Source organism: Apium graveolens, chromosome 1 (genome assembly GCF_009905375.1).
Source record: "Apium graveolens cultivar Ventura chromosome 1, ASM990537v1, whole genome shotgun sequence".
Taxonomy (NCBI): Eukaryota; Viridiplantae; Streptophyta; class Magnoliopsida; order Apiales; family Apiaceae; genus Apium; species Apium graveolens.
Window position 1 is genome coordinate 126,075,015 of NC_133647.1, and position 16,024 is coordinate 126,091,038.

The 16,024-nt window shown below is 32.0% G+C and overlaps 2 protein-coding genes across 2 annotated transcripts; both read left to right on the forward strand.

The window, feature by feature from the left end:
• The first annotated feature begins 8,031 nt into the window (after window positions 1-8,031).
• LOC141666889 (uncharacterized) lies at window positions 8,032-10,397 on the forward strand. The gene has a single exon (XM_074473129.1). It carries the CDS (start codon window positions 8,242-8,244, stop codon window positions 9,982-9,984), a length of 1,743 nt encoding a protein of 580 aa, XP_074329230.1. The 5' UTR covers window positions 8,032-8,241; the 3' UTR covers window positions 9,985-10,397.
• Window positions 10,398-11,762: 1,365 nt separating this feature from the next.
• Window positions 11,763-13,644, forward strand: LOC141706310 (uncharacterized). Its single transcript, XM_074509105.1, has 4 exons — window positions 11,763-12,236; window positions 12,334-12,414; window positions 12,971-13,193; window positions 13,310-13,644. Exons 1-4 carry the CDS (start codon window positions 11,763-11,765, stop codon window positions 13,642-13,644), a joined length of 1,113 nt encoding a protein of 370 aa, XP_074365206.1.
• Window positions 13,645-16,024: the final 2,380 nt, after the last annotated feature.

A 16,024-nucleotide genomic window follows, 5' to 3' on the forward strand; every position in this document is an offset into this window, starting at 1 on the left:
TCTTGAAAACACTATTCACCATCTTCTTTGATGATTTATAGAAAAAGATTGGCTTGGAATTAGAAGCTTAAACTTATAGGAAGTATGTAACTTAACTAGGAGGAGCTAGGATAATTACCTTGGAAAATAACAAGTGGAGGAGCTTGGACTTCCCATTTCTTAAGAAACCAACCGAGAGCTTCATGAACAAGCCTTGGTTGCTTTTGATTTTTGATGAAAATGGTTTTTTTTTTTCTTGGCTTGGTTGCTTGGTTTTTGTGCTTGCTTTAGCAAATTACTACCTTGCCCTTGAATTTGTGTGGTTCTTATTCAACCACACCTCCTTCCTTCCTATGTCATGCTTACCTCATCCTCATGATGTCATCCTTCCTTCCTTGTCTTCTTTCTATTGGTTGGATGACATCATTCCCATTAATCCCTTTGATTAACTTCCTAATCGTTTGCCTAATGACCGCTGATCTGCTATACGGTTCGCTTAACTTTCGTTCTCGTTTTATCGTTTGAAGGATCATACCCGGGATCTTATTACTTAGGTTCCCTTAACCTTTCTCAATATATTAAATTCCTTCTATGATCCTCTTTTATAATCCTTTAATTTAAATCCTTTTTATCCTGTTACCTTATACTCAATTCTCTCCGTATATTGTGGATTTCCGGGAAAAACCAAAGTGTTCGGAATTGGATTCTGACGATCTTTACATACACTTATATACTCCATAGAGTACTAATAATATCCCATAAGATCAATAACAGAACCCCTACATAGCTTGGCATGAAAAGTTTTCTCATTCAGCAAAAACACTATTCATAAGGGTTTCAAAATTTTCCAAAAATTGGGGTTATTACAGCAAGGGTTGCCGCCATATCTGTAGGATCATTTAGTTTACATATTCCTACGGGCAAGACTATTATTTTGAATAATTGTTATTACGTTCCCTCTATTGTGAGGAATATTATTTCTATTCCTACGTTGGATTTGGATGATTTTTCATTTATAATTAAGAATAATGAATGTTCTATTCTTAGAGATAATGTTCTTTATGGACGTGGTACTTTAAATAATGGTCTGTATGTATGTGACGTAGAGCATAATTTACTTCAGATTGAACAAACTAATAAAAGAAAAAAGGGATGATGAAAATCTCACTTTCTTGTGGAACTGCAGACTTGGTCATATTAGTGAAAATAGACTGCGGACATTGCATAAGGAAGGGTTACTTGACCCCTTTGATTTTGAATCATATCCTACATGCGAGTCTTGTCTATTGGGTAAAATGACCAAATCTCCATTTAGTGGACATGGAGAGAGGGCTGCAGATTTGCTAGGATTGGTACACACAGATGTATGTGGACCAATGTTTACGCAAGCCATGGGTGGATTTTCATACTTCATTACTTTCATAGATGATCGATCTAGATTCGGATATGTGTATTTGATGAAACACAAGTCTGAAGCCTTTGAAAAGTTCAAAGAATATAAGTATGAAGTGGAGAAACAAACCAGACATAGTATTATAACTCTTTGATCAGATCGAGGTGGTGAATACTTGAATGGAGAGTTTCTAGCTTATCTCAAAGAAAATGGTATAGTCTCCCAGTGGACTCCTCCATATACTCCACAGTTGAATGGGGTATCTGAAAGGAGAAATTGAACTTTGTTAGACATGGTTCGGTCCATGATGAGCTATGTGAATCTTCCAGTATTCCTGTGGGGTTATGCATTGGAAACCTCATCATATTTACTGAATAAGGTGCCTTCCAAATCTGTTCCTCAAACTCCATATGAGATATGGAAAGAAAGGAAACCGAGTCTTAAACACGTTAAGATTTGGGGATGTCCAGCTTATGTCAAGAAAGTTGACCCAGATAAGCTGGAATCTCGATCTGTAAAATGTAATTTTGTGGGATATCCTAAAGAGACTTTAGAGTATTACTTTTACACCAATCATCGGGTGTTTGTCTCCAGACATGCTACCTTCTTGGAAAAGCAGTTTATCCTTGAAGGAAATAGTGGGAGCAAAATTGAACTTGATGAAGTTCAAGAAACACAAACTACTAAGGATCAAGTGGAAACACCTGTTCAGACTGAACAACCTTCTGTGGAACAGCCCATTCATAGGACAGGGAGAGTGTCTCGCCAACCTGAGAGGTATTATGGCCTTGTCATTGAGAATGACAATGAGTTGTCAATCATTGATGATGACGACCCTATGACCTATAATGAGGCTATGAGTAGTGTTGACTCAGAGAAATGGCATAGTGCCATGAAATCCGAAATGGAATCTATATATACCAACCAAGTATGGACTCTGGTTGATGCGCCTGAAAGGTGTTAAGCCTATTGGGTGCAAGTGGGTATACAAAAGAAAGATTGGAGCAGATGGCCAGGTGGAGACCTATAAGGCCAGGCTCGTGGCAAAAGGATTCAGACAAAGGCAAGGGATTGACTTTGATGAAATTTTTTGCCTGTAGCCCTGTTAAAATCATTCGGATTTTGCTTCCGATTGCTGCTTACTATGACTATGAGATCTGGCAAATGGACGTGAAAACGGCCTTCCTCAATGGGAAACTTGTAGAGGAAGTGTATATGACACAGCCAGAGGGTTTTCTTTCCAAGGGAAATGAACACCTAGTGTGTAAGCTGCTGCGAACCATATATGGTTTAAAGCAAGCTTCTCATAGATGGAACATCCGTTTTGATGAGACAATCAAAGAGTTTGGTTTTATCAAAAACATAGATGAACCATGTGTCTACAAAAGGATTAGTGGGAGCGCGATAACATTTCTTGTATTGTATTGAAAGAGGAGATGTCAAGATTGAGAGAGTTGACACACATAACAACGTAGCAGACCCACTCATAAAGCTATTTTCTCAAAGTCACTTTGATCGTCATAAAGACAAGATGGGTATTAGATACCAGAGTGATTGGCTTTAGTACAAGTGGGAGATTGAAAGAGATGTGTCCTAAGTCCAATCATGTATGAGGATTTAGGAATAACTTTTATGTAATATGTTTTGATTTTATTGATATTAATAAAAGACTTGTTTTGATTTTACTGCGGGATTTATCTATTTAAGTGTTTAAATAAGATATACCATAGTTTAGAGTAAAGCTTTTATGGATTATGATGAGATCATAATAATGAGACCTAAAAGATGATAACTTTGAACTTAAATATTTCCTGGTCGTAGGATTACTAACTGGTAATTGGTAATCCACAAAGATCGGTACATACTATGCTTGCTTCATTATGAAGGATGTTTGTTCTCATAGACATTTGTGTGGTGACACTATAACTAGTATGTAGGTGCTTATTATAGAATAAGTTCACGAAACATGACTCACACAGCTGAACAACTGATGGAGTTCACTCACGTGTTAGCAGTTGTTCACATAGTGATAGTTGTACAAGTATCCTTAGACTTGAGGTCATCATAGTCATCTTGTGTACACTGAACTATGCTTTGGTTTAGTTCTTACTCTCCAGGGACAATTATAAGGGCTCTACTGGGTATAGGAATTTGTACACGAAGATAGTGAATGATCAATAAAGGATCTACCCCTTCCAGTGAAGGAAGAGAATGTTCAATGTTAATCCACTTATACTAGTTTAGGAATCTCTGGCCAGAGTGAATGAAATTAGAAAGGAGTTTCTAATTTACATTAAATAGAACTAAGCATAGTGAATGGGAAAGCAAATGATTAAATAAGATAGGCTTGAAACAAGTTCCATGCCTTGTATTTAATCGTGACATTGCAGGGTGGAAGGAATTGATTGTACGGTAACTACTCACTGAATGGGTTCTTGGTATTCTAAGCAGTGAATTCGTATTATCCGGATAATCGCGATATGCTGAGAAGTATCCCTCACGATGTAGAATAAATATGATTAATTAATTAATCATATTTAATGAATTAGAGAATTTATATAAATAATGATAAAATAGTTTTATTATTATTACCAGCTTAATATTGAACCTACAGGGTCACACCATAAAAGAGAATGATTTACTGGTATAGGAATTAATTAATAATGGCTGATAATTATTTATTTGTGAAATAAATAATTAATTAGAAAATTTAATAATTGATTAAATGAGATTTAATTAATTATAAATTAATTAAAAAAAGTTCTTAATATTATTAATTAAGAATTTAATTTTGGAAATTAAATCGAGAGAATTATTTCTAAAGTGTTTAGAAAAAGGATTAATAATTAAAAGGTGTTTTAATTATTAGTTAATAGGTTAATAAGAATAAAGGGTTAATAATAATAATATTTTATGGGAAAATTTTCAGCTAAAAATTTTGCTTATAAATATACTATTATAAACCCTTATTTTGCCTCAACCTAAAAAGTTATGAAAACCCTAATTCTCCCACCCCTTCCTCCTCCATTACATTGATCTCTTGGTGGATACCGGTGGAGTGCTTCACACTTGAGGAGCAGCTGGTAGGGATCTCTACTAGGGATCGTAAACATACTGAACTACGAATTAAATATTATTTTTCGCATGGATCCTGCAGAGGGTTTCGGTTTTTTTTAAGATTTAAATTTACGTTTTCGTTGCGTTTATGTGCTAAAAACCCTTCAATACTTTCCCAAGGGTTTGTAGAGGTTTCAACATACTTGTGGGCTGCTTTCTCTATGGTTAACCTCTAGTCTCCGGGCTGAAGCTGAGACGAAGCACGAGCTGTGGGGGGCTCTTCATCTATATCTTCCATCTCGCCGTCCCTGGGCGGGGCAACGGTGGGCTGAATGGTTCCGTAGATCGAGGTTTTGCTTTTTCGCGTGGTCATTAGTTTCAGAACAGATTATGGGTGATGGTACCAGGATGTGTGACTATTTTGGAGGAAAAAATAAGAAAAGTAAGCTGTAAAGAGAGTGAGGGTTCTTGTTCTTACCAGAGAGAGGGTTTCTTTGGTTTTGTAGCTGTGTAATGTAGCTGGAGATGACACCACATCACCAGAGGTTCGCCCCCTCCTTCTAGCGCCAATGATAACTCGATTTCTTCCCAGGTCTTCTCCTTTCTCACACGCACTGGGACCCGACTTCCGTAGCGGTTGGAGTGTGGTTAACCTGCTAAGTAGGGGTATCTGCAAAACAGAACCGGAGGGGGTTGTATCCCGCGGCAACTCCGGTGTGAGAGTAAGAAATGGGCTTTCTTGAAGAAGAAGAAGAAGAAGAGGGAAGAATGAGCTATTCAAATTATATGTGAGGGTGTGTGTATAGGTGTGTCGCAGTCAAATATTTTTCAACCCCTAAAACCCTCTTTTTTGGGCCTTTTATAGGTCCTAAAATTTAGGGTTTTTGGGGTTTGTACCTCTTCATCCCGACCTTTGATCATTCTTGGTTGGTGATTGGTTGGACGGTTCAGATGGATTATGTGGTCAGGTGTCCTTTCTCCATCAGAGTTGTCTTGGGATATTTACCAATGGACGGCTGGGATACAATTGTTCCATTTTGGGTAATATGAGATAGTTGACTCTTTTGTCATGTGCCACGTGACACCGGGGACCACCCCGGCTTGGGCCTGGGGTGTTATCTATTTTGGGCCTCTGTTCTTTTATCTGGGTCTGGTTACTTCTGGCCTATCATACCCAATTCCCATTTGTGTAACATTTGTATGCATATATCACGTATACTCTATTTATCCCCATTAATTTCTAAAATCTCTTCTTCTTCCTTTTATAAAATCTTTTCTTATCTGTATAGTGATAATGATGAGTGACTCATTGATTGTAGTAGATCTGTAGACGATTTGGCTCACACAAGTCTACTGCGACTTACGGGCAAAGTGAGAAAAGATGGAAGAAAGAATATACGCACTCTGATGTTGGGTTTTTTTTTTCAATTGAGCTATTTTGGTACAAGTTGAGTAATATTTAGGCTATTTTTGTTATTTTTTCATTTCTTTCTTAGTCAACAACTTATCTCTATTTAGATATTAGGTACATTTTTCATATTATTTTAAAATTAGAGTTTAACATACATATTTTTGTTCAAAAAATTATTAAAAATATATATATATATATATATATATATATATATTTTTTTAACTAAATATACCACGTATGGTTAGATCATCTTCAACGGGATGCATAGATGAGACTTTTTGGCAGCAAGAGTTTATCGTCGACCCAAATTATTAGTTGAATTTATAACTTATAAGGTGATAAATTGAATATTAGTAAAGGCGTATTTTTCTCAATTTATTTTAATTATTTGCTTTTTTATTAATTTAAATTAAAAAATATATTTTTTAAATATTAATCTAAATTAAAATATAAGAATTAAGATAATTTTATTTAAAAACTATTTATTTTAGTTTATTTATATATAAAAATTGACTAGTAAAATTATCCAAATACTAATATAACTTATAAATATTTATTTACTTGTCAATTATAAATCACTTATTTATTTTAAGTGGTAAATTACTTATTTTAAAATTTTTAAAATGGACACTATATTTGAAAATATACAATAAGTAAAACAAAGACTACTCCAATGCAGAAATCTATTAGGCATATTTCTAGATAACAAAAAATCAGCAGGTTATAAAGAGAGGTGGTTATCGAGACTTTGTTTATGTACGTATTATAATTTAATAATTCTAGTATATATATGTCTTGTTTTTTTTTTAATTTTATGTAACGTTAAGTGTAAAAAAATTATTTATAAACATTTTTATTATTAATCAGATTTATTATTTACTTTTATAAAAATTAGTAATAAATTAATAAAATAAAAAAATAGTAAATTTTTTGTAAAATGTAAGTAATATTTTTTAACTAATTTTTGTCATGTTCAAATATTACAATCATATCAATAAATATATTTTTATTAATTATATAATTATTTTCACTTGTATTAAATAAAAATTAATTCATTTTTTATTAATAATTCATTCACAACCTTTGTTATAAAATAATGACTCTTTAATTAAAAAAAAACAAGATTACCGATTGACACGTTGGATGATTAATAATACCGTTTTCAATACCCAGTCAATATTTACGTACAATCACATATTCCTTCTACAGCTACCTATTCAACAACCGACCCAAGTCCGCTTATACACCCATGTGTTTATTTCTTAAGTTGTTAAATACAATCGATACATTTGTATTATTCCCTGTCGAATAAAGACAATAAAATGTTGAACAATCGTACTGGGAAACTCTTACCCTTCAATCTCTCCGTATGCTTTTCATCAATTAAACAGGCTGTTTATACTTACTGTTATTGTTAATATAGCATGATTATATTTTTAATGAATACTCAAACTAACTTTGCGTATTAAATATTAAAGACCGACACAATACCCAATTTTTGATTACGTATTGTTTTTAAAAAAATTAATATAGTTGACGTTATCTGGCCTGCAATTGCGTATTAACCAGTTACTTAAACAGCGTATTAATATTACTAGCATAAATCCCGTGCGATGCATGGGTTTTCATTAATATTTTAAATTTTTATTTATCAAGTTATATTATATTTTTAAAATATTTATATAAATATATAATGATTATAAATTTATAATAAAAATAATAGAATAACATGTGGTCATAATTTAGTAAAATAAATAGACTATTTGTAGTATTTTAACAATTTAGTAGTTTAGCAGATATGTAACAATATTATTTATATCTTTTAATAATAGGATAAGTTGTATTCGTAGTTTAGTAGGATAAGTATACTATATTTAGTATTAGTTTAATAATTTAGTAGTTTATTAGATATATAACACTATTTATCTATTTTTGTAATAATCAAAATTAGGAAATTATTGTTGAACTAAACCGTTAAACCAAATTATCTCTATTCCGGCTATTATAATATAGCATAGATAAGATATCCAAGTACGGGATACGCATTTCATCAGGAATTTTTAGCCGGTCTCACCTAAAAATGTTATTCCCATCACTATAGTCTAAAAAATGTTTATTTTTACCTTTAACCCTGAAAAGACAACCCTTAAAATATAAGTGTTAGAAATTTGAAAATAACAAATTCTAATTATTTTTCAAATCATTCTAACCAAAATTTCTTATAGATTAATTTATGTAGATAATATGAATTTTGTGACCCAGATCACATGTTTGGTGTTTTATGAAATCCAAATCCACAATTGCAATTGCAATGCAAGGAGAAACAGTGAAAAGCATTTTGTAATTTGGAAATTAAATCGGCAGTGAAGCACATTACAAAAACATTTTATTCAGAGTATCCATGGGTCTGTCTTGTTTCTTCACAGTATCGCCCTTACTACGTAAGCAGCCAGTGTCACTCCTTCGTTTCCATACATCTTCTTTGAACCATAACCCTAATCCCAGTAGCACTAGACAACTTCAACTTCTACTACTTGACAAGTCCAAGGTTGGTTTCGATAAACTCGACGATGCTCTTGTCTTGTTCGATAAAATGCTCCATATGAAACCTCTGCTTCCTGTTATTAACTTCAACCAACTCCTAACATCCCTCCTTAGAATGCACCAATGCTCTCTTGCTGTCTCTCTGTTTCGAGACATGCGTGTTTTAAGCATTCCCGTTAATATTGTTACTTTTAATACCGTCATCAACTGTTGTTGTCACTTGAATAGACTTGATTATGCCTTTTCGCTGCTTGGTGGAGTGTTTAAGATTGGCTTTGAGCCGAATGTGCTGACCTACACTACTCTCGTGAAGGGTCTTATTTCGCTGGATAAGTCTGTTGAGGCGGATCGTTTGTTTAGGAAGATTATTAGTTTTGGAGAAATTGAACCTGATGTTGTTACCTATAACACTGTTATTGACGGCCTCTCCAAAAAAGGTCATACTTCAATGGCTATTACGTTGTTTAGATGCATGGAGAAGAAAGGTTGCGAACCTGATAAAGTAACCTATAACATTATGATTGATTGTTTGTGCAAAGAGGGGTTAGTGTATCATGCCTTGCGTCTTCTTGATGAAATGAGACACAAACGAGTATCACCCAATGTCAGAACTTATAACAGATTGATTCAAGGTCTCTGCAACTTGAAACAATGGGAACATACCAATCGAATGCTAAACGATATGGAAAATATGAATATTACTCCAGATGTACATACTTCTAATATATTGGTTGATGCATATGCCAAGCATGGAAAGATAAAGGATGCAGAGGATGTGATAGCAACTATGATACAAACAGGCAAATATCCTAACCTAGTTTCCTACAATGCACTGGTGCATGGATATTGTCTAAGAGGCAAAATGGACAGAGCACTAGCAGTGCTGAATACCATGAGGAGTAAAAGGATAGTGCCTGACTCGTACAGCTTCAGCATTTTGATAAATGGGTACTGTAAGAGGAAGAATGTAGACAAAGCCCTCGATCTCCTCCGAATAATGCCCGCTAAAGGTCTAAAGCCGGTAGTTGAAACTTACAGCACTATCATACATGGTCTTTGTCAGGTGGGTAGACATGCAGAGGCGCGGAACCTTTTTTCTGAATTTCGAAATGAAGGTTATAAACCAAATATTGTAATCTGTCGAATATTATTAGATGGCCTATGCAAGAACCAGTGCATTGATGAAGCAATGTCCTTGTTTCATGTGATGGAATCTGATGGTATGATGCATGATATCCAAAATTATAGTATAATCATTGATGGTCTGTGCAAGAGCAGAAATCTTGACAAGGCAAGGGATGTTTTTCACAACCTTTTGTTACAAGGTTTGCAACCTGATGTCAAAACATACACAATAATGATTCAAGGATTTTGTCAAGAAGGGTTATTGGACGATGCCAATAAACTTTTTGTTGAAATGGAAGCTAAAGGTTATCTGCCCAGTGAAATCACTTACAACAGTATTGTCCGTGGATATTTTCAAAATGAGAAGTATGATCAAGGTTATAAATTCTACGACAAAATGCAGAAGCATGGTTTCTCAGCAGATGCATGTACAACTTCTATGCTGGTATTACTTTCTACAGATAAAGAGGAGTAGAAGATACCATTCTACCGTGCTCTCCGTAAGAAGTTTATGACATAGGTACTGAAGTCAAAATTTAATAACTAGGATTTCTGATGGATTCTTCCATATATGTCTTTTAGACAATGTTTTTTATTATTTGAAGGTGTTCAGGGCAATGCTGGGAGAAGATAAAGGAATGAACTATATATATGTTTACTTTTTAATTAAAGAGGACCAGTTCACAAATTTATTGTGGCTGTAATGAATTTGTCATAAAATTCTATTAGTGAAGTAATGTTTTTCCTTATTATACATTTAGTCTCAGAAAAGAATGTAGGAGTGCATCAAACTGGAAGTGCATCAACAGTTGCATAAATGTTTTTGAGATACTTTTTTTACTCATTGTTGTCCCAGAAAGAATATTGGCCAGGAAATCTAGAAGTAAAAGCAAATTTTATGGTCCACTTTGTTAACCAGAAATGAGAAGGATGTCATTGCATGTATAAAGTCTTCAAATATTAGTCGTCATTTTGGTATTTGTTTGGATCCTATAATGGCAATTGAGGCAGTAAAGCAAAAGGTAATTATGGTTATATGGCAGGATTTAAATCTAAATTTAGTTCATGTACCTAGAAAATACAGTTTCAAGTTGGTTATAATGATTCGATGGGTTTTATGCTCAGTTCTTGGATAAATCAGGGTGTTAATAGAATCTTTGAAATTGGCAGCTCTTAACTCATTTAATATTAGGAGGACCTTGTGGTTATTGATGATTAAACATGGATAGGCTAAAGGAAGTTTCTACCTTTTCTTAAATTGGGTTTTCTGCTGCGCACACGCTATATATTTACACTTTTCAATGACATTTAATATTTTTTATTTATTCCCATAAAAAATATTAACACTTATATTTTCACTTTTTAATCTTAGCAATGCTTAACCATGATTAACATATCTTATTCTATATTTATCATACCTTCTTGTACCGTGTTTTTTTATATATATTCAGTTCTTCAAATCACATATTTTTATATTAAAATAACCGGGCTACTTTAAAAATAAAAAAGAGCTTAAAATATTAACTAAATATTATGTAACAATAATATTATCATAAAAAATTTATACAAATTCTGTAGGTGAAATTTTTACTTCCATATTAGAAATTTGCTTTCTATTTTTAAAATTAAAAAGACATGAATATTAGACAAGAACATTGTATGATGATAAATATACAAAATTATAAATAACTATACTCAAGCATAATCGTTTCATATTCACTCACTGGGCCTATCTCACCTGTCTTTTTCTTAAATCCCCTGTCTTTTCTTAAAACTTTCACAAGATGAAGAGGAATAATATTGATCTAAACAAATCTTGTAAAGAAGCCATTGAAGATGAAGAACAAGAAGCTAGTGAAGAAGAACAAGAAAATAAAAATATAACTTTGAGTCTTTCATTGGCCAATGTTTCCTCAGTGAAGAAGAAGCATACTTGTTTTGTCACAAATATGCTAAATAATATGATTTTTCTATACGTAAAGCAAGATTTGACAAAAATAAAGATGGAGAAATCAAGAGAGGAGATTTTGTGTGTCATCAAGAAGGTTTGCAACTTTCAAAGATGTGGATCCAGTGCTGAAACAATGAAATACTCCATCTACTAGGTGTGATTGCAAAGCTTATATGAGGGTAACATTAAAGAAAAGTTTTGAAATTTTTCCAGAACAATGGCATGCCACTGAGTTTATTGTTACACATAATCATGAGTTATTTTCACAAGAAGAGGTACGTTTTCTTAGATCTTATCGTTTTATGACAAAAGATGATGAAAAACGTATTCTTTTGTTGAAAGATGGAGGTATTAGTGTGAAACAAAACATGCGTGTAATGGAACTTGAAAAAAATGTTAGAAATGGTCACCTTTCATTCACCTCAAAAGATATTCATAATTTTTTTAGTAAAATTCGTATTGAGCAAGCAAAAAATGATGTATTAGATTTTTTTGAATATTGCAAGATAGCTAAAGAGGAGAACCAAAATTTTCAGTACTCTGTTACACTGGATGATGAAAGAAAAGTGGAACATATTTTTTGGTCGCCAGCTCACTGTTTTACTTTGTATCAATCATTTGGTGATGTTGTGATCTTTGATACAACTTACAAGATTAATGCTTATGAGATGTCATTGGGTATGTTTGTTGGAATAGACAATCATGGTAGGACTATATTATTTGGATGTGCTCTTCTCCGTAATGAGACTAAAAATACATTTTCTTGGTTGATGAGGGTAAGTTCATTTTTTATATTTATATATAATTGTCCTTTTAATTAAAATACATATATATTTGTTTGTTTATTTATTTGTGTATGTATATTATATGCAGACATTTGTGTCCCTAATGAATAAGCCCCCTAAATCAATATTAACTGATCAAGATCCTTGGATGACACAAGCTATTGCAGAAGTAATGCCTTTAACTAAACATGCCTTTTGTATATGGCACATTACATTAATATTTAGTAGTTGGTTCACAGGAATCCTCCGTAAACAATATTTTAATTGGTGTTCTGATTTCTATAATTTGTATAGACTTGATACTTATGATGAGTTTGAAAATAGATGGCCTGAGTGGTTGAGAAATATAAGCTAGAGAAGAAGAAACATGTATTAGGTTTGTACAACATAAGGCATTCTTGGGTACCTGCTTATCTCCGTGCACACTTTTTTGCTTATCTCCGTGCACACTTTTTTGCTGGAATGACCACAACTGGGAGATCTGAAAGTTTTAATGCATTTATCAAGAGATTTACAAGTTCACGTATATGTTTAAGCCAATGTATAAAGCAAGTAAGTATTTTTCTAATTTTTTTGTTATAGTTTGATTATGATATAGTTGTATTTTAATATTAATATTGTTATATATGGTTAAATATAGGTTAAATGTAAGTATCTTTTTTATTATTTTTCATAACATTATTTATTAAGATGTAATTTTATATATGATATTAATATTTTTATAGGTTGATTTGGCTATCGAAGATATTGGACAAAATCAATTACAAGCTAGAATGTTAGAGAAATACAGAGGAGCTTCCTTGCTTACTTTGTCTCCCCTAGAAGAGCAAGCACAGAAAGTCTTGACTCCATTATCTTTCAAAAAATTTCAAGAACAGTTTGAAAGAGCTACTCATTATACTGTACACACTAACGTTGGGGGATTTGTAGTGCAGCATTATGCTCAAGGTGATACACAAAAGCATGGAGTTATGGAGAATGGACAAATGTTGATGTGTTCATGTAAACACTTTGAGTTTTGGGGAATCATTTGACGTCACATTTTAGTGTGTTCTTTCACCAAGATGTGTTCACTATTCCATCTTTGTACTTTCCATTGCGTTGGCATAGTAAGATAATATATGATCAAGAGAGGGTGGTGGATGTGGTTAGTGAGACCCAGGGAGAAAGCAATATTTTTGAAGATGCTAATTTAGCTGGCCCTGTTTATTGCCCTCCTAAATCAAAGACCAAAGGGCGTCCAAAGAGTAAAAGATCAAAAAGAGGAAAAGAGGTGAATATGAAGCAAGTAAAATTATGCAGATTTTGCAAGAAACAAGGTCACAACTATACTACATGTCCAGACAAGGAAAAAGAGGAAGAAAACCATATGCACTTGAAAAGGCCTCAGAAACAGTGAAAGTTTGAACCCAATTTATCATCTTAAATTTTGAAAATATTAGAAGTAATTAATTTTTTGTTGAATTTTTCATGCAAGACGATATGAAACTATTTAGCTACAGTTTTATTAACATTGCAATTAAAATTATTTAATATTTTTGTTTATCTTTTAATTTTTTTATATGTATATATAAAATAAACGATGATAAAAAAAGTTAGAATATGTCAATTTATAAATAGTGGTGGCCAATCTACTATTATTAAAATTAACAGTAGTTTACTTTTATTTAAAAAATTGAGATATGAAAATAAAAATTTCACTAGAGTTATCGATATTGTAAAAAAAATCTAATTTTTTTATGACAATATTATTAAGATTTGGCACACTATTCTAGAATTTATATCTTTTTAGTTAGTATTCTTTATATTTTCAAAGTGGTCAAATCTTTTTGTTATAAAAATATGAAATTTGGATAAATGAAAAAATTAAAAAAAAAAGAACACATGAACTATACAAATATATTAAAAAACTTTGAAATAAGCCATGTTAACCAGGGTTAAGCATTGTTAAAATCAAAAAGTGAGAACAAGAAAGTTTATGGGAATAAACAAAAAAGTAGCTGACTGGCATTAAGTGTCACTGAAAAGTGTAAATGTATACTTCCTAGCGTGTGCCCATGGGCACACAGCAGAAAACCCGTTCTTAAATTATGTCGATGGTTAATTTTAGTCCGATAAAGAGAATCTCCAACCGCTTCTTAGTTTATTCCCTAAATTTAATACTCCTTCCGTCTCAATTTATCTGTCCAGTTTAACTTTTGCACATAATTTAAGGTTCATTGACCGCATAATACCGTTAATTATTTTTCAAAATTTCTTTTTGTGAATAAAAATTTAAGATTTGAATATTTATTCACAAAAAAATTAAAAAAATTATCAAAGTAATTATGCGGTCAATGCACCTTAAACTACGTGCAAAAGTCAAACTAGACAGATAAATTGGGACGGAGGAAATATAAAATATTGGATCTTAATAACTTAAAATATCAATAGTTATTCTCACCTCCAGCAATATTCCCTATATTCATTCCTTATATAATATTTTATCATTAAAAAGTATCATTATTACATAAAGTAAAGAAAGAGAAAATGCTTCTTTCAAATATATATTATAAAATAAAAGTTAGAAGAAGAGAAAGTTTAGCTAAAGATAAGGAATTGAAATAAGATTTTAGTGGATTTTAGTGATTTAAGGAATCACTCGGATACTGTTGGAGTAATTTTTTTCTTCATATTCCTTATACTGGATTTTAAGATTTCAAGTAGCTAAGTTTTTGGATTTGCTCTTAGTCCATCTCGTATTGCTATTGAGACTAACTAATACTATTCTACTACTAGTAAAAGTCTAGGTAATATTACAATGATTGATCAGTCACAATCTAAAGCTAGATAAGTGTCTGTTTGGAAAATCTTAGAATAAGTTATTTATAACTTAAAATGAATAAGTAATTTAAAAGTGATAAGTATATGAACACTTATAAGTTATATAAGTGTTTAGATAATTTTACTTATAAGTCATAATTTTTTTTAACTTAAATGAACTAAAACAATTAATTTTTAAATATATTTATCTAAATTCATAAATTTTAAATAAAATTAACATTTAAAACTATAATTTAGAATTAGAGTTAATAAACAGGAAAAAAAATCAAAATAGGTTGATAAAAAGTACGTCATTACCAACATTTCACTTATCAGCTTATAAGTTATAAATTCAACTTATAAGTTGGGTCGATAAACACTCGTCGATAAGCTGTTATGGAATTATAAGCCGGAAGTAACTTATAAGTGAGTACACAAACAGGCCCTAAGTCTAGACTTGGCATATCATGTCAATGGAACATTGGTCAACTCTATGCGGAGTTAGTTACATTCTTTTGTTAAGTCAATATTTGATTATGTGATATATAAATACTCCCAAGTTGTAACTTTTATTTTTAACTTTCATTTCAATAAAAATAGTTTATCGGTAAATCTCTCGTTGAATAAATATGTTCTCTAAGATACAAAACATGTGTGTATATATTTTTGTTATTCTATTATGGTATCGGAACCATCATGATTGAAATTGGTGTCAATCTCGTGATTTATCGGTAAATCTCTCGGTGAATAGATATGTTCTCATCTCCTTCAATCTATTCTCATTTTTTTCGTTACGGTATTTCTTTTTATGTATGTTGTTACGATAATTATATCGATTTCTTACTATTTTTGAATGATGAAACCCTATTTTTTCTGGAATTTAGATTCAATTCAATTCAGTCATGGTGCGAAATGGTTTTTTAATATATTTCAAAAATTATCTAGTGTTAATCCTGCTACTGCTCGTTTTCCTAATA

Bases quoted from the DNA above. Each gene is read 5' to 3' on its own strand.
- LOC141706310 (XM_074509105.1), top strand. From the start codon at position 11,763: ATGACAAAAGATGATGAAAAACGTATTCTTTTGTTGAAAGATGGAGGT. The intron at 12,237-12,333 runs GTAAGTTCATTT...TATTATATGCAG, and splicing joins CATTTTCTTGGTTGATGAGG to ACATTTGTGTCCCTAATGAA. The intron at 13,194-13,309 runs GTGATACACAAA...TCTTTCACCAAG, and splicing joins AGTGCAGCATTATGCTCAAG to ATGTGTTCACTATTCCATCT.
- LOC141666889 (XM_074473129.1), top strand. From the start codon at position 8,242: ATGGGTCTGTCTTGTTTCTTCACAGTATCGCCCTTACTACGTAAGCAG.